Here is a 21,851-nt window from a genome sequence, read left to right as displayed (position 1 = left end):
GTTTTTGTACATCTCAAAGAACCCTGGAAACTTTTCCGTTTGGGGTGTGGCTTTACATAACTATAAATAACTATTTTGGGCATATTTAATGATTTTCAATTTCTATGCCAATTATGCCCATGATAGTACTTAAGGAACTTTATGGTATGTAACAAAAATAGATACCTTGTTCTCTTTGCAAATGAAGCTGTGAGGTCAACAAACTTGATGTCTAATTCTTCAGGTTATTACAGAGAAATCTGTAGTGAGGAACAAGCCAACATTCTGGGCTTGTTTCTCAGGCAGCCCTGGGGATTCCACACAGGTGCCTTTCAAATTCTCCGCAGGAGGACCCGGGACTGGACCTCGATGAGAGCCATGCCTGCTTTCTGACTCACGGAAATCTATTATAGTCAAAACAGGCACAAATACTGAAGATAAACTCAATAGTGTCTTTTATATTAAATTCAACTTAAGGTGACTACTTAATATTTTGACCTCAATGATTTACCAGAAGAGTCTTTTGGAAAATTTTATACTAAGCACCACTGAGCTTTTATTTAATTAATTAATTTATTTTTAATTAACTGTATGTGATGTTTGTGAACATGTCTATAAAAATGTTGATTTTAGGCCCTTTGACCAGGAGTATAATCTGCCACTACAATCTTTTTCTGGTGGGAAAACAAAGTATGACTGGCATAATTTTGACTTTTCCAGGAATGCAGCCCCCTGGAAATGAGACAAAGATGAGCGTGCACATTGACCCAACATCCATGATGGGAGGGGCACGTGTGTCCACACTCCACTGTGGTGCAGTGAACAATCTCCTATCACTATGGACTGTGCTCTGCTGGTTAATTATGATTCCAGGAAGGAATCCAGGTGGCATTCTTCTCGATACAAGGAATTCATCACCTCTATCTACACCCTTCTCTACCACAGCCCTCCGCCCTGCCGCCTGGACTTGCCCTGCAGCCCCTGAGCTCACTACTCTGGCTTGAACCCCTGGCAGGAGAAAGGGGCAAGAGTAACTACTTTAGGCACGACCGCCTCCTTCAGCTTCGGTGCTACTTAACCCTTAGCCCTCCTCCCAGTCCTTTTTTTGACTGTCACATTTGTCAAAACGTCATTTGGATCATCTTTGGATCTCAAGATTCATAGGATAGCAATGCAGCAAAGCCAGCACACTGTATGCTCTCCCCAGCCCTGTCTATCCTGTTCAGTAAATATCAAAACTGGCAAAAACCGTGGCCCACGGGATCACCTCTGCACCCACCTCCACACCCATTTACAGCAGTCCCGTCATACAGGCTGAATCGGTTTATGTAGAACAACCCATGAACACTTTAGTGTGGAAAATAGTATTATATAAAGCTCAATATTAAACATTATGAAAAAATACATATTTACAGAAGAAACTACAAAATACAACTATGTACAATAATATCTGTTACTTTTAAATTACATAAATTCTTTAAAATTCTCCAGATTAATAAATTATACATAGTATCAATAGAAATAGCTGGCACCTCTGTAAGGCATGAAGAGAGTTTAAAAAAAATATATCACACAGTGAATAGCTTTTATCCAGGATAGCTTTGGGTGCATCTTCAATGCCTTGAATATCCCGCATCTGAAAGGAAGGACACTGTAATTAGAGGCTGTAGCAGGGCGTGTCATAGTTGTTTGTTCTGTTTATGAAAATTACTAATGGGAAAGACTAAGGAAAGTGACTAAAACTCAATATAGTTTAAGGTGAGACTATCCTTGTGGGGACCTGGTCATTCCATTCAGAACCATCTAGAACTGGAAAGTACTAGTGATTCTGGCCCAAGCCCTGCGGTTTCACAGATGAGCCCACAGGCCCAGAGACTCAGGGTTACACAGCTTGTTAGTGCTATTTGTTCTAGAGCTAGGACCTGAATCCTAACTTTCAGACGCCTGAAGTTAACTATACCATGGTTAGCTTCCTTCAGGAGCACCCAAGGTTACTCTTAAAAAAACCCAACTGTCACACAAATCAAAGCAAGACAAAGGGACTTCGGAGATCCCCAGAGCTCCTTCGTTCTTGGAGTTTCTAAAAGAATCTGATTTGCAAAAACCATAATTTACTATACAGATAAATTAGGGGGTAATTATTTACAATACAAAAGGATTATCTGGTTTACAAAGGACTCCTTTAAATAGCAGCTCTCTCATGTATTTGTGCTTTATAGTTTATCAAGGATTTCACATACTGGCTGGGTGGGTGGATATAGAGGGTGCAGAGAACTAAATAGAAATAAAGATCATTTAGAAATGGAGATAAAATAGTTCTGAAATAATGTTTGTAAAAAAAAACTGTATGATGTATAGCTGGCTATCAGCCGTGTGGCAAGGACCAGCGATCCTGCCAACAGCCCTGTGAGTGGGCCGTCCTGCAGTGGGCCTCCAGCCCCAGACGGCCTTCAGGTGCTCGTAGGCCTGGCCTTTGTCTTGACTGCAACCTCTTGAGAAACCCTGGGCCAGAACCACCTTGCTAAGCCCCTCCCAAATTCCTGATTTAAAGAAACTGAGATAATAAATGTTTGCAGTAATGTTCGAGGTGGCAATAACTAATATAATGTAACGTCAAATTTTCAATAAGCCTGTGTGTTGAATTAAGTTTTAATGATGGTCTGGAGTGGGAAGAGGCATGCAGATTGTTCATTTGTCAAGCAATGATTGTCAGGTCAAAGCAGTGCCTTATAAAGTTTGTATATTTTTCCCACTGGATTTTTTATTTAAAAAATGTTGCATGCTTGTTCTAGAAAATTTTAAAAATTAAAAAAACACATACCATGGAAGAAAACCATATATTATTTTATTGCTCAGGGAAATTTGCTTTACTATTGTGGTATATTTCTTTCCAGTCTTCCCCCTCCCCCATGTGTTGTTTTTATCTGTTTTTCATTCTACTTTTCTTACTTATAAAAATATTCATGCTATTATAATATCCTCAAAAATATCATTTTAAATGACTGCATTGTATTCTATTCCGTGAAAGTGCCATGGTGTACTTAGACCTTTTCAGTTAAAAATGTAGGTTTTTTTCACTCAAACTTTTAACTATGAGAAAGCTTCGTGCATAAAGTTCTTCAGTACTTAAGGTGGTAGTAGAAATACTGGGTGACAAGAATGTATTAAGGTCCTTGATACATATGGACAAGTTTTTCTCCAAAAGAATTTTATAATTTGAACTCCCAGTTGCGATTTCAAAGCATCCTCCCTAGCCGTGAGTCTTAGCGCTTAGAAATGTTAAGCAGAGTCTTTAATAGAGGGCGCCCCCGGCCAGGTGGGAAGGGAGCATGTGTGAAATCAGCCGGGAGCCCCCTCCCCACTCTGCCTGCCTCCCCGGGCCCTCCTGTGAGGGCCTCTCCCTCAAGCCTTTGGGTGAAGGAAGAAATAGATGGTGATGTTGGGAGAGCTTTAGGTCTTTGATGGTTTCCAGATCAACCATATCTTGATAAATAAACGCAATAAGTTAGTGAAGTAAACTCCTACCTCTGTGATACTCTGGATTCACATTTTCGTAGATCGGAAACAAGGGGTTTTCTTGTTCACTGCGTAGCTTCCTTGCTCTGAGGACATCTCTTACACACTGATGGAGGTATACATACTGACACTGTGAAGCAGCAGAAAACACGTCAGAGGAAGGCAACTTCTCAGGCACAAAAAGGATGAGTCTTACAAAACACGAACAGTAATGAGATCCTCCATGCTTAGCGACTTTCTCGATCATCACTTCACTAATGGTGTTTAGCACATAGAAGAGTGACTGCTTTCTATTACCACTGAGGTGAGAATGATGGTAACGGGGAAAGGCGGTGTTTATCCATCCCTTCTCACGTGCATACAATACATGTTTATAGAGGACGGTCCATGAGGGCCTGCTACTATGTCCGGCACATAGTATGTCCTCCGCAGAGATTTATTAAATAGACGAGTGAGTGCCCAACACCATGCTATGCATTTTACATAGATTATTTCATTTGATTATTTTGTCAACCTTACCACCAACTGAGCTGTCAAATAAGGGAATGTATGTCCGTGTAAACTTAGGGCTTGGCCTTGGGCTCCCTTAATGACATAGCGACTGCTCCAGAGAGAGAGGAAGTTGGGAGGAGAGCACAACACCAGGTGAGGGATGCTGGGCTCTTAGTCTGCAACCTGCTGGCCTAGGCTGAATCATGAGGCTTCTCGGGTCTCGGGTTCCCCATCCATCAAACAAGAAGGCAAAGGTCTCCTCTACAGCTAATGTCTTCTACCATTATACCACTAAAAGGTGTAAGACTTTGTGTGGCTGTCAACTAGATGGACCCCCATGATCAAAGTGGTCAGCCTTAGAGTATTTTATAGGTCTGAGACACCAAGTGAAACTATAAGATCTTCCCTCACCAACTATCTTTAAAAGTGAACAAGTATTTATTTTTATGGGTTGACACTAGGCCTGGTTTATGATTGGAAATAGCTTGGTCAGCTACTCATAGAACTTCATAATGTGGGTCTGGTATAATCACTGGGACAATTCAAAGAAACAAAACAATCATAAATGAGGTCTGCATTAACTATTCTCTGCCTTTCTGCTCACAAATCTTGCTCACTTTTTATGAGGGTTTTACGCCACCTTGATCTTGAAAATTCAAGGAGAGTACTACCCAGAAAATGGCTATTAGTACAGGCAATCTCTTTTTGCCATTTTGAAAACAATCCACCAAATTATAGACAGACAACTCCCTGCTTCCTCCCATTGAGAGCATGATTCACATTTTCAATTCTACTGAAATATTAAATTACTTTGGGACCTGAGTGTTCAGCAGTGAATGAGCTCTAATACCTCTATGTAATCCTTATTAATAAATTCTTCAACAATGACCCACCATGGGCTTTGAAACCAGTTAATATTCATTAATTTGCCTTGTCTTAAATATGAATTCTTCTTTTCCCAATAGAATGTCCCTTGGAAAATGATTACCACTGAAACCTTCCAGTTGTTAATGTTCTTCACACTTCATTCATGAAAAGGAGACAGTCTAATATATGAACCTCAATCATAAAAGATCATCTTTTGCTCTGTTTAGCTAACTAGTGAAGACTCAGTTCCATTCAATTTTGCCAAAAGCTGTAATATTAGGTAATTTTTATAGAATTATACATAAGACCTTTTCATGGTCCATGAGTGTAAGAGTTTAGCAGAGGGGCAGATATGTGAACAAATACATATAAGGTGATAAACGTAAGACAGAAGTGTGTGTAAAGCTTCACACATAAGAGAAAGTGATCAGATTTACTTCTGGGGGTGGCAAGTACCAAGCTAGAGAGAAAAGGTGACATTTGTAAGATTTTGAGCAAAGAAGTAGGACATTCCAAATGATGTAAATAGCATGAAGAGGCACATACATCCTGGAAACTGTGAGCAGTTTAGTGTAGCTGAAATGTAGGGTTCATGGGTCATGGGAAACCCCCAGGAAAATCCCCCAAATTGGCACTGAGATCCTCAGTTCCACAACATCCCACTTTTCCTTCTCATGAGAAGATGAGATTGATAGACGGCGACTATCACCTATTGTTTTTTAACAAGAGATTGCTCCATCTGAGTGTCTCTCTAGAGTTAGCTTGCCCCAAGGCAGGCGAAGAGAAGGAGGGGCACGCTTGTGAATCCCTTGTCCAATGCCTCTTTCTTTAGAAATCCTTGCTCTTTGATATATTTATCAAAACCTGTGAAGACCCGCATCCCTTCGTATCCCAAATAAGGTGGAATAAAGTTGAGGTTGACTATTCCCATGGGCCCAGAAAAGTAACTCAAGGGGTCAGAATATCCTTCATCCTTTGCTGAAACAGTCACCCCCCGCAACTCAGCTGTGGATCGCACCCCTCTGCACTCACTGGCAGCACCAAGTGAACCCCGCGGTGCTGGGGCCAGGGCTCTGAGACTGTAGGAGCGGCCCACCCTCAGCAGAGTCTTGGCAAGACAGATACTATCTGAATTGGTTTGGGATTTCACTTGCTACAGAAAAAAAAAAGAGAGAGGACATTTCTATCATGCATAGAAACAGGAAATTTCTGTTCATCCTGAACAGAAGAAGAAAAGTTGATTCTGACCCAGGGAAGGGAATGACCCTACAACCATGGGGGCAGGTGGTGTTATGACATGGAAATGGAGACGTAAGCTGGGGCCAGGTTACAAAGAGGCTTGTACCCAAGGACGAGAGTTTGAACTTCATTTTACAAGCAATGGAGAGCTTTCTAAGATTTTTGTGCCAGGCGTTGACACAGTTAGTTAGCTAGAGAACTTTGTTGGAGGCAGTCGTGGTGAAGAGTTGTCAAGGAGACAGGAGACCCACTGGGAGGCCACTGCAACAGGCCCAGTGACGGCTGAGAACGGGCTGGGCAAGGGCGGCGGCAGTGGGGTGAAAGACCAGAACAGAGAGAAAGACGTCGGTAGAATGGACAGGACTCAGTGGCTGCTGGCATGTGGGAGCTGTAGGCAAAGAGGTCAGACGCCCGGCTTGGGAACTCGGACGGATGCAAGGTGGATGGAGACACTGTAACCTGAAACCCAAAGGAGCGAGACCAGCACTGCTTTTGTTGTTATTACCATTTTTTGTTTTTTGAAAGACAGATAATGAGTTTTTTGAGTTTGAGATGACTGTAAGGCTTCCAGGTGGAACTTTCTGGCAGGCAGGTATTTCGGTGAATGCTGGGAAAGGAGAATGAGATTTGGGAAACATGGGTGTGTACGTGGTTCTTGAAGCCATGGGAGTGGGGCCATCGCAAAGATTAAAGACAGAGACGAAAGAGCAGTGCCTTGAGGACAGAACCGCAGGGAAATCAAACAGCGGAAAGGCAACCTGAGGAACAGGAGCCACAAAATCCTCAGAGAGGCAGCAGGAGAGAGCCGGGGAAAGAAGGAGTTATGTCCACAGAGAAGGAGGGGGAGCTTTGGCACCTCATGTTACCGCTGTCCTGGAAGTCACCCAGTGACATTTACAATAGGGAGTGCCTGCTCATTGCCAGACTGTCTCCAGGGCTCTGGGCAGGTGTATGGAAGCGACACATGACCCAAGAAGCCTCTGACAGCAAGCAGGGAGCCTGAACACACACACACACACACACACACACACACACATCCCTTGAGACTACTTCAAATGTGATAATCTCCTTTTCTTAAAATTACAAATTAAGTAAGTATGGTTTGAGTTCGTGGAAGTGACAATAAACTAATAATGAAATATTGGTGCTGACTTTTTAGCAATGTAATCATAAAATATTCATTCATTCATTTAACAGACAAAAAATATTGAGGATATGGGGGCGGGAGCAGGGTGGAGAGGGCCAATGGGAGGAAAAGGGGTGTGTGTGTTATACTTTTAACAATAAAGATTAAAACTATTTTTTAAAAAAAGGAATGAGATAATAAAGACATTACATTTTTATAAAAAAATATTGAGGCTAGAGAGAAGGAAAACATTTTCCTATTCCTTAGGAACATGTAGTCTTGTGGAGAAAGCTGAAGGTAACAATTATGAAACACTGTGATGTAATTCTGCAACCCATAATAAAATATGAGAGCTAAACAGTGGTCCTCAAGGTCTGCCCCAACCAGTAAGTGAAAAGCTGATGGGGAACATGATGGTCACTGTCAATGTTATCAGCACTGAGAGAGACACACACATAGACCAGAAGTACCTCCTGATATGATACAACAGGAAGTTTTCAGCACCGTCTGTGAAACACTGTGGTGGTAAAAGGGACCTGAATTTAAGGGAGCCTCACACTGGCAAACAACTATGGGGAGCACAGGATACATTACCACCAGGAAGAAGCAGTCAGCCACATCTGGAATGTGGGAAAATCTACAGAACAAGTGAACTAGTTTCTTTAACAAATATATGGCATGGAAAACAAATTAGAGGAAGGATTATTAGAGATTAAAAGAGATTTAAAAGAGACCTCAACCAAATGCAACGTGTGGACATAGTATTTTAACGCAAACCAAGTAAAAAAAGCCATTTTTGAGATAATTAGGGATATTTAAACACTCACTGAATATTACATGATGTTAAGGAATTATGGTTAAAATTGTTAGGTGTGCTAGTGATACTGTGATTATAATTTTAAAGAGTCCTTATTTGTAATTTGCACATACACACACACACACACACACACACAGTATTTAAAGATGAAATGATGTGATAAGTAGAACTTTCTTTAAAATATTTTAATGAGGTCATGAGAACAGTATATATGGAATGTAGATGAAAAAAGAACACAGAATATTGGTAATTGCAGAAGTTTGAGTTTGGGTAGATGGAATTTATAATACTGTTTTCCTTAGTTTTATGTATTTTTAAAAAATTCCATAATAAAATAATTGCTGTAATGAAAGTCGTCCCAGCCAGGCCCGTGGTGGTGGCAGGGGATCCCTGGTGTGGGCACGGCAAAACCAGCGTCTTCCCAAATGTGTGACAGAGTATGAGTTCTGCAAGAGATTTCTATGTGCTGCACAAGAAAATAATTTGGGGTCAAGGTGGTTTTGGGAGTAGTGGGTTTAAAAGAGATCGGGGGAGTTTTGCTGCAGGGTGCCGGGGTGTGGAGCACAGCTGCCTGGGCAGTTCCCATGGGCACTGTAATCGTAAGGAGGAGACAGAAACATATAGAACTTTGCACTTTCTTGACCATGGGAATTATTTTTTTAAATAGAGGATTTTGATGCATCTCTATGTTCACTGCAGCATTATTTATAATAGTCAAGATATGGAAGCAACCTAAGTATCCACTGATAGACGAGTGGATAAAGAAGATGAGGTACATATATACAACGCTCGGCAGCAAGAAAGAATGAAATCTTACCATTTGCGACAGCATGGATAGACCTGGAGAATATTATGCTAATGAAATAAGTCAGTCAGAGAAAGACAAGTACCATATGATTTCACTTATATGCGGAATCTAAAGAACAAAATAAATGAACAAACCAAACAGAAACAGACTCATAGATACAGAGAACTGATGGCTGCCAGAGGGGAGGGAGGCTGGATGAGAAAGATGAAGGGATTAAGAAGCACAAATAGGCAGTTACAAAATAGTAACAGGGATATAAAATATAGCATAGGGAACACAGTCAATAATATTGTAATAACTATGTATGGTGTCAGATGGGTATTAGATTTATAGGGAGGTCACTTTGTAAGTTATATAAATGTCTAACCACTATGTTGTACACCAGAAACTAATATAATATGAAATGTAATTGAAAAATAATAATAAAAATTTTTAAAAAATTAAAGAGAGGATTTTGCAGAGTTTCATAGGAAACACAAGGGTAAGAGAACTTGGCCCTTGGAAGGCACTTCTGCAGGGAATGACATGCTTGGTCTGTGTGGGGACACAGACCTGTCCCAGAGGCTGTGGGCAGTGGACTTGCTGTTTAGGGCTTGGGATTCTCTAGAATAGGTTCAAGGGCCAATCTGGCCATTTCACGGCTGTTTAAAGCCCTTTAGCCTCTGAATCTCAGTGTTCTAGCCTGAAAATGGAAAATAATAACTCTCTTATCTTGTTATTGTGAAAATCTCATGAGATCACGTGTTCGAAAATGCCCTGCAAATGCCAAAGGACTACAAATGGATGCGCTTATCCTCTGCAATCAATGTGCACTCCTTTGGTGTCTCTCGAGCTGGGGGTACAGCTGGGGTGGGCTGGAGGAGAGAAGAGATTAGAATCTCTTTCCTCTTTATTAACTGAAGTTCTTGTGCTCATCCACCAGCATATCTGAAAATAATCTTCAAGATCGCCTGGCCTTTCTCCCATGTATAATACACTGATTAAAATAATCTATCTTCCTACCCACCTACCTGCAGAAGATTGGCAACCAGCTCAATAAAGATAAGGGTACAGACTACCCTCAAGGTCACTGAGATTTGTTTTAAAATGACAAGTCCTAGAAAAATTGTATACTCAATGCTCTTTCTCTTCCTAATGAGCCATAGTTATTTCCCCTTCTCAGATGAAAGCCCTGGGCATTTGGGGGGTTTGAGAGGAGGCACGGAGAGTGGTCTGTCTTTCAGCCTCTGACTCTTACCTCAGTCTGCACCATGTGAACCCTGTGGAGCCTTAGGTCGTGCACTGCTCCGTAGATGTCCACAGAGTCTTTGGAGTCTAACTGCTGCAGGATTCGGTCCAACGCGATAAAGGTTCCAGTCCTACCCACGCCGGCGCTAGAAGAGATATCGAAGGAAGACAGCATTTTCATTAAATCAGCCTTTCAAGACTACATCTAGAGACTCTAGCAAAATCTTCCTTTTCCCTTCCAAGTAACGGAAGGACATAGGAATACTTCTTCATGTGCTCTCTCAAAGAAGTACAACCTAGAGCTCCAGCCCCTACCTCTTTCCTTTGCCTCCCCCACTCTCCGAGGGGTAAGTGCCGCTCTGCACTTGGTGTGCATCACTTCCATGTATGTTTTTATACTTTTCCTACATCCATGCAAATCCATGAATAATATGTTAATTTTATGTGTTTCAAAAATTTACTAAAATGGTAACGTTTCATGTATTCTTGTGCCAACTTTTCTACCCAGTTGTAGTGTGTTGAGTTTTATCCATGTTGTCACACACAGATATATAATTTCTTTTAACAACTCCACAGAGTTCATACACCACTGCCCATCCACCCACGCCAGTCCATTCCCTGCCGATAGACAGTGAGATCACTTTTAGTTTCTCTCTGTTAAACACTGTGTTGCTGTGAATGTCATTTGCACTCATGTGGCCATTTCTCCAGAGCTGATATGTAGAAGCAGAAGTGGGTGTCATAGGGTGTGAACCCCTTCGCCTTCACTAGGGATTGACAAATTGCTCCCCAAAGTGATGGCATAACTTGAGGATTTTTGCTGCCCATGTTTAGAAGAGAAAAACAGAACAGTTCTCCAGTGGTCCTGGGTAAAAATGCTTGCCATTCTTCAGAAGGCAGGAAGCTCTTAGTACTTCACATTCTTATTAAAAGCATCAGGGTTCCAATGACACATAAAAGCAGGGCCTAGGGTACTGGGCTGATTGGGAGAAAATGAGCGCATTTGACATTTCTTACTGCAGCAATTCCCTGCTCCACATTTATTAGTGCCATTCAGTTAGGGCTATCAAAGTGTTGCTGCAAACATTAATTAGCTAAATACCAGGCTCCTCAGGGAGAGAGGGAGAGAGGGAGAGAGGGAGAGAGGGGGACAGGGGGACAGGGGCAGAGGGGGAGAGGGGCAGAAGGAGAGAGGGGGACAGGGGCAGAGGGGGAGAGGAAGAGAGGGGGAAAGGGGGAGAGGGGGAGGAGAGAAGGAGAGAGGTGAGAGGGAGAGAAGTACGAACTGCTTGCTTGTTAGGTTGATTTTATGGACACACAGTCTGAAGCAAAGAGAATTCAAGAGAGAACAGAAATTTCAGAGCAAAATTGGGTGCTACCAATGACAGGTGCTACTCAACCGGGAGGGAATACCAGAGCAGGAACCTGGAAGCACAGTTAGGGTTATTATGGAGGAGAGATAAGGCTACTCCAAGGTGTAAGGATGGCAAGAGGCAAGAGCAAGCGTGTGCAGTCTCCGTCCTGGCTCAAGTGGGAGGGGGGTTTCTGGGAGAGTGGATGGGGTAAGATGGGACAGTTACGGAGGGCCTGCAAGTCACAGGAGGACTTCGCACATTGTCCAGCAGGAAAAAGAGAGAAGTTCGAAGAGTGAGGGTGAGAGAGAGGAGCGATGTGAAGAAAACCGAAAAGGAGACATCAGTGAAAAGAAATAAGGTTGGAGAGAAGGGAGAAGTGAGCATAGCAACATCCTCTGGGCCCAGACAAACCCTCCGCCCAGCAGATTCCCCGCCTTTCTGCCTTTTTGCAGAACCCCGGTTGTGCTGATGGGCTCTGAGTGGCCGAGTACCTGCAGTGCACCACGGTGGGCCCGGCCCCAGGCGTCCTGTTGATGTAGTCCCTGACAGTCCTCACAAACTGGATCAGGGACTGCGTGGTCTCTGGGACTCCGTGGTCCGGCCACACCGTATAGTGGAAGTGGCGGATGAGTCTGTGTGCGTCGAGCTGCTCCTCCTGTAAGAGCAGAGAGGAAAGTAAGAAGGATGACCCGAGGCAAACCTTCCAGTCTGACATTCCTTCCTGCGCCCATGCAGGAATGCCCTGGTCTGCAATGACAGAGAGGGACCAGCAAAGGATGGCCTTCATCTTTCCAAGCTGGGTCATTAGATGAAACCAAATAAATCAACATACACTGCATATCCTAAACTCCCGGATGGTCCACTCGGGCAGCACAGACTCCGAGAGCATCTGCAGGATGAGGTCCCCATAGTAGAGGGAATCCTGGTCCGCTGGCCAGTAATGGTCACACTTTACCTAGAGGAAAACAGACAGAAAACAAGTAAGTCCGGAAACGTGACTCCTCCACAAACCTGAACTTTCCCTCCTCGAAAGGTCTTCCTGAGCTGGACCCAGGCTCAGCTGCTAAATCAGTTTCATATCTGCTCTGCATTAACCTGCTCATGGCCAGCGCTGAAGCCAAGCGCTGCTGCAAGTGAAGGGGGGACGCTCACTGTGCGAGGAGCAAACCCCCAGCCTCTGGATTCACTTACCTTTCAGGCACAGTGGTTCATGGCTGAAGTTTTAAAAATTTCCTTAGCATTTCTGTTCCACTAGCAGATAAACCATATCTCACAATGATTCTTTTTGAAGAAGGATCTAGCTGGGCAGAAGAAGGCACTGTCTCCCAGGCCCTGTTTTGTTTCTAGTTTGATATCACTGTTCTAACCTGGGCCAAATGCCATGTGCCAAATGATCTTTGAAAAGTTTGAACCTTTGCCTAAGCTCAAAATCACATGTAGAAACACAGGAGAAAGAGGATTATGAACATATATTATTGACCACAGGTACTGCGCACTTTGCATGTAATCTCTCTCTTAATCCCCAAAGTAACCATATAAAGTAGAGGATTATAAGTGTATTATAAGAGGTTTGCTTAATTTGTCCGGTTAACTATTTCACTCTGTGTCTGCAGACACAGCCTAAAGTTGACTTCTCTTTCTTCTTAAAGGAAGGGGCAGAGCCAGTGACCCCCGCAAGGTGTCCCCTCTCATCGAACACTGAAGGATGGAGCAGACTGTGGCCAGTTTATCTTTCTGTGTCAGGGCACTTCTGCTAATCCCAGTCCTCACACGGAAACACCTTCGACTGAAACTTCACACCCAGAATCCATTCTGGGTATCAGCTAACAGAGCCTTTTATAACTGAGCGGTTTAATTCACTGGCAGGGTTCTCACATGATCCTTACTTAGCTCTGCAGGGGTTAACTTTGGATGGTGGGGAAGAATTCCCTCCAGGTGGCGGAAAGCAAAGCTGGAAGTCAGGAAGACTGTTTACTCACCCGGCCCTTCTCCACACACTGGGTCACCATGACAATGTTGTGAACATTCTGTTCCCACGCCATCTTCCAGAAATCATCCTTAGTGCCAGGAAGAGGTCCCTGAGTAACTATGTATTCTCTTCTGAAGTTGTTGCCCTGCGATGAATTTACAATATGGAGAGTCAGAAACAATAGGCCTCTTCAGAACTATAAACAAAGGCTTAGCTGCAGATGAGTTGATATGTAGGTCTTTGCCAGGGACCTGACTTGGGAAAAAGATACTGACACAAATGTCAAGGCTTGGGAGCAGGAAAGACAAAGGCCGGAACATTGAACTATTGTTAAGAGCCAAATTCCTTTTTATTAGGCTGGGTCTATTCTAAAAGGCAACAGAGGGAGGACTCAGGCCATAATCTGGAAAACACTTCATCTGCAACTGTGTGTGTGTGTGTGTGTGTGTGTGTGTGTGTGTGTGTGTGTGTATGTGTGTCTGAGGGACTGACTTTGATCAGGCTCTTTCCTTATTTAACATAGAAGCTTGTAGTCATTTTGGACAATTGACACTGAAATGTCGGTAAGAGATGTCATGCAAGGGAAACTTAAGAGAAGCCACTGTTTATTGAGCACCTACCTTATAACATGCTGTGGGCCAGGACTTTCCCAGATCTTATTTAATCTTAACCACAACTCTACGAGCTGGGATATTTTCACACACTCGTTCTATGCCCCAGCAATACAGAATTCCTTGCAGATCCTAGTTGAAGCTCTTTCTCTCCTTTCTTCTCAGGGCCTTTACATTCTGTTACCTTGGCCACTCCCACACCCCGCCCACCCAAACACTGCCTCTCATTTGAGTATTCCTTATTTATCTTCCAAGTCTCAATGTGTTGCCTGTTCTGCTGAGCTTTCCTCTATCTTTCTGTCTGCTGGGTGATGTTCCCCTCCTGTGGCAACTTCTCACCTCTTGCTACCCAGAGAGTGGCCCTTAGGCCAGCAGCATGGGGCTCGCCTAAGAGCGTGTTAGAAGTACAGAATCCCAGGTCTCACCCCAGCCCTGCTGGGTCAGAGTCTACATTTTAACAATGATGTGGCGTGTGTTTCTCAGGGCATCGCCTTGTCATGTCCAGATGCCCCAACTCTGCTGAGAGTTCCTTGAGAGCCAGATTCTATCTTATCAGATCCCTGTACATAGCTCAGTGTTTGACTTATGGTCAGCACTTAAGTGTTCACTGAGTGAAAAAATGATTATTTGAGATAAATATTATTTATCCTCATTGCTTGGAAAAGGAAATAGAGGACCAAAGAGGTGACATAACTTGCCCAAGGTCACAGAGTCCGGCAAGGGGCAGAGATGGGGTTGAAACCTGGATCTGCCTGACCTTAAACCCTTTTCGGCTGTAGCGTGCTTTGGGAAGCTGGCACAATGCGAACCAGAATCCGAGCCCAAGGGTTTGACATAACCTTGGGGCTGTGTCTGTGGTTTTCAAATATCCAAGTAACTTTGCATTCGCTTCCCTACCTAGGCAGCCTTAGCAGGGGAGGCCCCGCATCTGTAGGGAGCACTAATCTTGGCTAAGGGCTGCAGCAAGAAAGCCACCTGTGAAAATGCATCCTGGGCTCATTATAATCTCTTGAGACTACAGCCACTGTGAAAAATGGGCCTTAGCAGTGATCAAATTGGACATCCCGTGCTTTATGGCAATCAGACACGGTCTTGTTTTCTAAAACCTGCGAACAGTAATAGCATGAAGGAGGAGAGGCAGCTCCAGTGCGGTCACTCATCAAAGCTTCATGGGGGCACGGTAGCCCAGCGCACTTACAGGGATATAGCTGGCATTGATGTAGTCGGAGCACGGGTCATCATCCACATTGGACAGCTTCACTCGAGAGGCATCATCTGGAAGTTTATTGAGACATATTTGTCACTGAGTCTTGGGGTGATTTTTCTCTGGTTTATGGAACAATGATCCCCACAACGGCCCCACAAGGGAGAATCTTCATCTCTACTTTGCAGATGAGGCTCAGACCGGATAACTAACTTGCCCTAGGTTGCATACGTGGCTCATAAACACACAAACAATCAAATGCCTCTTGAAGCCCCCTCTGTGCTCTCCTCTGTAACACTATTTGTAACCCTATGACGTTTGCCCAAGGAGTGGCCAGCTCCCTCCCACTGCTGGAATGCATACAATCCAGAAAAACGACCTTCTATTGCTTCACCTAGTAGGGTAAGGGTAATGAAAATATATAATAATTATTTAATAGTCATGGCTAACTGGAAACTTTGTTAAGCAAACCTAGGTTGGCCTTTGGTGTTAGTCCTGTTACTGCTCTGAGGCCTCCAAGGAGCAACAGTAAGACCACATGTGACATGTCAACAGCGTACGAGGCCTCTCAGAGCCAGAGTTTAAGCGGGTTGTTACCCATCTGGAAGGAAGTGCAGTAACATACAAGTCATTCCTTTTTAAAGGCATTCAGAGCCCCAGATCTTTCCAATTCAGCCCTACCGTATTTCTTTAGCCCATTGTATTACTGGAAAAGAGGAGAAAAGGCTAGAGGAAGACAGTGTTACAAACGTCGTCGGGAAACTCACAGGGCAGTATGTTGTTGTATCGGTTTTTCCCTCGATTCTCCGGCAGGAGTGCAATGTCACACGGCTGGTTTCGACCCACGTCTTTTAAGTCCTATTGGGTCAAAAATACGTTTGCAAGTAGAGAACATGAAATAGAAGAAGGCAAATCATACAGTCCTTAAGACAGATAACGCCATGAGAATATGTACACTGTTTATGGAGGGCCTCGTGTTCTGCATGCACTAGCTCTGGTCCTCACAGCCGCCCCACAGGAGGCATTCTCACCTCCATTTTACAGATAAAGCTCAGACAGGATAACTAATTTTCCCCAGGTCACATGGGTGGCAACGCTGGGAATCGAATCCAAAGTCTGGGCACTTTTCATCAAAGCCCATTGTTTCCTCGTCAGGTAAATGGGCAGGTTAAATAACTGAGAGCATTAGGCTTGCATCTGCAGTTTATTAATTCTTTCTTACCAGCGCATCCAGGCAGCACTTGGTTTGCTGTGCAAGTCTGGAGGTGAAATGGCCTGTGAGACTAGGTGGTATGTTGTGCAGGGAAGGGACTCGGGCATAAAAGAGTACTCAGCTGAGACCCTAAGTGTCAACTCCTGAGCCCCATCGGCCTGTGATTCCACAGTAAAGGTTGGGAGGAAGCATCAATGCATCCGAGTCGTACCTCGTACTCCTTGGATAGAAGGTAGTTGGAGTCAGCCTGCAGCTTCATGAAGTGCCCTTCAAACTGATTTAATTTTATTGGGCTAGAGTGAAAATATAACAGAAGGAAAAGAAAATTACTGAAGGGAAACTGCCATAGTCAATTAGAGCTGTTTTTCAAAAGCAGATAATATAGTAATTAATGAGTTTTCTCTCTTACCAAGAAGTTTTCCGGTTACTGTGAAAGGAAGCCAAAAGAAGAAAGACCTCATTAGTAAACCTCACATAATACAGTCAACTCATCTTTCAGTCAATCGTATGCAAGAAGATGCGGCGCTCACCCTTTCTGGCCCAGGTTCAAGTGGACAGATAGCGGTCGATCCCGGCGGATGCTCAGGTGGGCAGAGGGCCTTTCTCGACCATGGCTGTAACACAGGGGAGAGGATTTATATTCTAAATATGAAACATTACATTAGGACTTCAACACATTTTCCACTTATGGTAAGGCTGTGCATGCTTGTGCATATATGGGTTTTTCAGTATTCGTGTAGATTTACACCCAGCCAACGTCTCTTTGAGGGAGGGAAAGAGAGGAAGAGCATAAAGAAGAAATAGATTTTTCCCACTCAGAAACGGATCTCTGCAATAGCTGAAGATTTGTCTTCTGGTTTTTGGCTACAGGTCACAATCACTTCCCACACTCTCAATAAAACTTTCCTTAAAAAATCCCCAGTAAACCTTAGATGCAAGACATGACATCAAGAGAGAACACAGTGTGCCAAATAAAAGAAATTCCCTAAGAGGCATTGAGACCACATGCTTTGGTTCTTTTTGGTCTCTCCTTAAAATTAGCACAGCAGATTTGAGCCACAAAATGGTGATGTCAGCCATACTTTTCAGCATATTTCAGAAAAGTGCTTGGGCAACAATTTGCACACATCTTTGTCTTCATGAGGAGATGGAACCACACACACTGATTTTTTTTTTCCTGTGCAAAAGATGTTGCTTTGCACTCAAATAAAGCTACACACGACCCCTCAGTCACACCGGGAGAGGCCCGAATTCATCAGTGGTGTGTAGAGAGGCTGAAAAAAACAAGTCACGGTTTCAGGGTTTGACTTCTGCTTCTCTTGAAAACAAAGGTGATTTAACTGAGAGAAATTAAATTATTTTTCCTTCTTACTGGTCAGGCTAAAGGGCATTTTCAGTTGCATCTTTAAGGCTGTGGGCCCACTCATGGAAGGGATCTTTGTACTCACCTTGTTTTCCGCCTGCAGATAAATAAGGCGACAACGGCCACCAGCATGCCGATTAGGAACAGGCCAGCACTCACACCCTCAATAACTCCGAACAGAGGCTCTACAGCAATACAGACGGAAACAACAAAGCCAGGTGGCACATTAGGGCCAATGGCCCGGTAAGGAGCTAGGAGCTCTATCTCCCCCCAGAACGCGAATACAGGAGAATTCAAACGATGCCCACACGCCGGCATTTCCCATCGAGGAGATGAAATGCTGGCTACCACTCTGGAACGGCAGGTCGGTCATTGTCCTTTTGAAGTTAATATTATTTAGCTTTTAAAGGGATTTTGAACTTGTCTGTGTGCTTGTATATAAAGCTTGGGACCCGTGAGATAAATGCCAGCAGTTTGCCACCAAAATAAAAATGTTTTTTCATTTGTATAAAACAAGCTACAGCATCTGGGACTTTAGCCAATCCAATGAATTGCTGAGAGTTATTTTAACAAAACCTTATTTTTATTTTCTGGTATAATACTGCCACTGGGAGTTTATGAAGGATAGGTAAGAGTAGCCCTCTTTTAAAACAGTTTTATTGAAATATAATTCACATACCATATAATTCACTAGTTTAAATTGTATAAGTCAATGATTTTTAGTATAGTCACAGGATTTTGCAAACATCACCACATTCAATTTTATAACATTTTCACCCCCCCCCCCAGAGAAACCCTATGCCCTTAGCTGTGTTCTCTATTCTCCCCCTTCCTAGCCCTGCCAAGCACTCATCTTTCTGTCTTCACAGATTCACCTATTCTTGACATTTTATATAAACTGAGTCATAAATACGTGCTCTTCTGTGATTGGGTTCTTTCACTTAGCATAATTTTTTCAAGGTTCAGCCATATTGTAGTATTTCATTCCTTTTTATGGCTCAATAATATTTCATTGTATGGATATAGCACATTTCGTTTATCCAATCATCCATTAATGGATATTCAGGTTACTTTTGTTTTTTGGTTATTATGAATAATGCTGATATGGACATGAGTTTACAAGTTTTTGTGTGGACATATGTTTTCATTTCTCTTGGGTATATACTTAGGAGTGGAATTGTTGGGTTAGATGGAAACTCCAGATTTAACATTTGGAGAAACTGGAAAACTGTTTTCCAAAGCAGCTGCACCATTTTACATTCTCACAAGCAATGTACGCAGGTGCCACTCGCTCCATATTTTCACTAAAGCTTGTTACTGTCTTTCGGATTAGGGTCATTCTACTGGGTGTGAAGTGGTGCCCTATTGTGGTTTTAACTTACGTTTCCCTAATGACTTATGATGTTAAGCATCTTTTCATGTGCTTATTGGATATTTGTGTCTCTTTGGAGAGATGTCTATTTATATCTTTTGTTATTTGTCTTTTGATTATTGAGTTGTGAATTAAGAGTTCTTTACATATTCTGGATACTCAAATCTTAATCAGATATAAGATTGGCAAATAGTCTCTCCTATTCTGTGGGTTGTCTTTTCACTTTCTTCATGGTCTCCTTTGAAGTACAAAAGTTTTTAATTTTGATTGAGTCCCATTTATCTATTTTTTCTTTTATTGCTTGTGCTTTTGGTGTGATATCTAAGAAACCATTTCCTAACTCAAGGTCACAAAGATGTACTCCTGTGTTTTCTTTTAAAAGTTATATTGCCTTCGCTCTTATGTTCAGGTCTATGGATTAGCCCATTTTTGAAGTTCTATTTTAAGCCCTTGGATTTGTTTACTCAGGGTTGCTTTTCAAGACTCGTTAAATCAACACCATCATCTTTCTTTTAAGGTGGTTAATATTCTTTTTTAAAAATATATGCTTAGTATCTTCCTTTACTGGATTATATACAATTTTTGTTGTGTAACAATATTCAAAGAGGAAGGACTTGTGTTTACAATGCCTCTACTTAACATTAAATTATAAGCAAACATGTCTAAATCGTCTTAACTGTGTTCTGATCTCTTTTTGGCTTGAAAAGTGGGAGATTATCCCTATTTTTGGCATAAATAGATGCGGGTGTTTGTGAGGCTGAGTCATTTTTGTCCTGCAGCATGACAGACTGTTTTAGCTGTAAAGAAGAACTTCCTGAGACCAGGCACCGTGCAACGCGGGCTTCTGGGAAAGGCTGGGACAGACCATGGTGACGAGGAAAATGTGCTGAAAACCGATGCTGTTCTCAGCCTCACTGAAAGACCAAGGCAGTGCAGTGCCCGGGTTAAGGGTTAGGCAGAAAGTGCCAACAGCAGCTCTGCCAGGCTGTATTCAGCATGGTCAGTGGAAGTCTTCTTGATAAGCGAACATTTGCACACAAATCTGAATTACTTAAACTCTTGGTGCCTCAGGTCCTCACTTTTAAAATGGGGATGAAAACAGTATCTACCTCAAAAGGCTGTAGGAGGCTTGTGTTGATTATTCTATGTACAATGCTTAAAACTACCTCTACAGAGCAGGCGACCAGTAAATGTTAGCTGTCATTATTACTCAGGCTTTCCTTCTAACACACAAGAGAAGTTTCTTTCATAAATGTATGTAAAGCCTTTTAAGTTAATATTTTTTTGTAGTGTAAAAACAACATATAACAAGCAAAAGGAGAAAGGCCACCTATAATCCCACTACTTTGAGATATTTGTTGTTAATACTTTGGTATTTTTTCTTGTTTTTCCCCCCTATACATTTCTAAGCATATGCGTGTATACATTTGAAAGCCTTTTGTATCTATTTATATTTTGACCTGCGAAAGCTCAAGAATGATTTCACCCACTATTAAAAAAATTCATCTTTAATAGAAAAAAATCTACTTCTACCTTTTCTAGATTAATCCCCCCCAATCCATTCTCCTGCAGAAGCTATGTAATTCCTCTAATCCACATCAATCCATAATCACATAAAGATTAGATTCCAAGTGAAAATAAATGCTCTCCCCACTATCAACTAGGTTAGCATGTCTCCCCAGGAAAGATCCTTGTAGGTGACTGCAGTTGATGAAATATGTGGGTAGACAGAAAGGTTAGCCTTACCTGACTCAGTGGTGATGGGCAGAGAGAAAAATGTATCTGAATACAGTGGCTTTGTGAATTCCTTTAGGTTCTCATCAAACAGCTGTGTAAAAGCTCGAATACTGATTCTGAAAAGAAAACATTTATTTAGGTACAAATTAGTGGCTGACCACAGTAGGGCTGACTAAAGAATGTGTTCATAGAGAAACAGGGTGGCACCTGTCAATATGTATGTAGGGTAAGATATGAGTTATGGAATCAGGGTTCATTCATTCATTCATGCATTCATCAAATATTTATAGAGTTCCTACTGTGTGCTAGACCCTGTTCCAGGAGCTATAGATACTGCAAGGAAGAAAATAAAAGCCCTTACCGTCCTAGAGGTTACATTTTCATGCAAGATGCCAGATAATAAATATACAATATAATATGCCAAATGGTGATCTGTACCATTAAAAAAAAGAGCAGGGTAAAGGAGATGGAAAGCAATGGGTATGGGGCATGTGGGGCCTCTTTGTTCAGCACGGCCAATGAAAGTCTCCTTGATAGAAGGATATACGCACAGAAATCTGAGGAAAGGGAAGGCGGGCGACGTGGCTGCATTCCAGGCATGTGCAAGGTTCTGAGGCAGGAACTTGCCTGGGTGCAAAGAGGCCAGCAAGGCTGAGCACAGTATGTGAATGATGGAGTGGCAGGAGGTGAGAGCAAAGATCTAGAAGGGCCAGACCAAGGACGACCCAGAAGGTCTGCTGAGGATTTTGGCTTTTGTTCTGAGAGACATAGGAAGTCATGAGAGGGTGTTACCAGGATCACTCTGGCTGCGGCAGCATGGGGACAGCAGCAGAAGAAGGGAAACTAGTCAGTAGGGGACTGCAACAGCCTGGTGGGAGATGCTAGCTTGGACCAGAATGCAGTCATACTGGTAGTGAGGAGTGTTGGATATTTCAAAGAAAGAGCTGAAAGATTTT

General features: G+C 42.8%; 1 protein-coding gene across 2 annotated transcripts in view; it reads right to left on the bottom strand.

Annotated features, from left to right (window-relative positions):
* Window positions 1–560: 560 nt before the first annotated feature.
* The window catches only part of PTPRB (protein tyrosine phosphatase receptor type B), a 100,300-nt gene continuing 79,009 nt past the window's right edge, over window positions 561–21,851 (bottom strand). For both annotated transcript variants that reach the window (XM_081127889.1, XM_081127890.1), the window contains 13 exons: window positions 20,905–21,011; window positions 17,872–17,971; window positions 16,954–17,037; window positions 16,833–16,850; window positions 16,635–16,716; window positions 15,978–16,068; window positions 15,205–15,281; window positions 13,406–13,540; window positions 12,259–12,381; window positions 11,918–12,081; window positions 10,082–10,217; window positions 3,505–3,625; window positions 561–1,615 (listed from right to left, as the gene is read on the bottom strand). In XM_081127889.1, coding sequence (XP_080984015.1) covers window positions 1,593–1,615; window positions 3,505–3,625; window positions 10,082–10,217; window positions 11,918–12,081; window positions 12,259–12,381; window positions 13,406–13,540; window positions 15,205–15,281; window positions 15,978–16,068; window positions 16,635–16,716; window positions 16,833–16,850; window positions 16,954–17,037; window positions 17,872–17,971; window positions 20,905–21,011 — 1,261 coding nt within the window. In that variant the 3' untranslated portion in view covers window positions 561–1,592. The remainder of the gene's footprint in view (window positions 1,616–3,504; window positions 3,626–10,081; window positions 10,218–11,917; window positions 12,082–12,258; window positions 12,382–13,405; window positions 13,541–15,204; window positions 15,282–15,977; window positions 16,069–16,634; window positions 16,717–16,832; window positions 16,851–16,953; window positions 17,038–17,871; window positions 17,972–20,904; window positions 21,012–21,851) is intronic.

Source organism: Miniopterus schreibersii, assembly GCF_964146895.1.
Source record: "Miniopterus schreibersii genome assembly, chromosome: 2".
Lineage (NCBI taxonomy): Eukaryota > Metazoa > Chordata > Mammalia > Chiroptera > Miniopteridae > Miniopterus > Miniopterus schreibersii.
The sequence above is the reverse complement of the archived record's forward strand: the minus strand, read 5'-3'. Positions and strand labels throughout refer to the sequence as shown.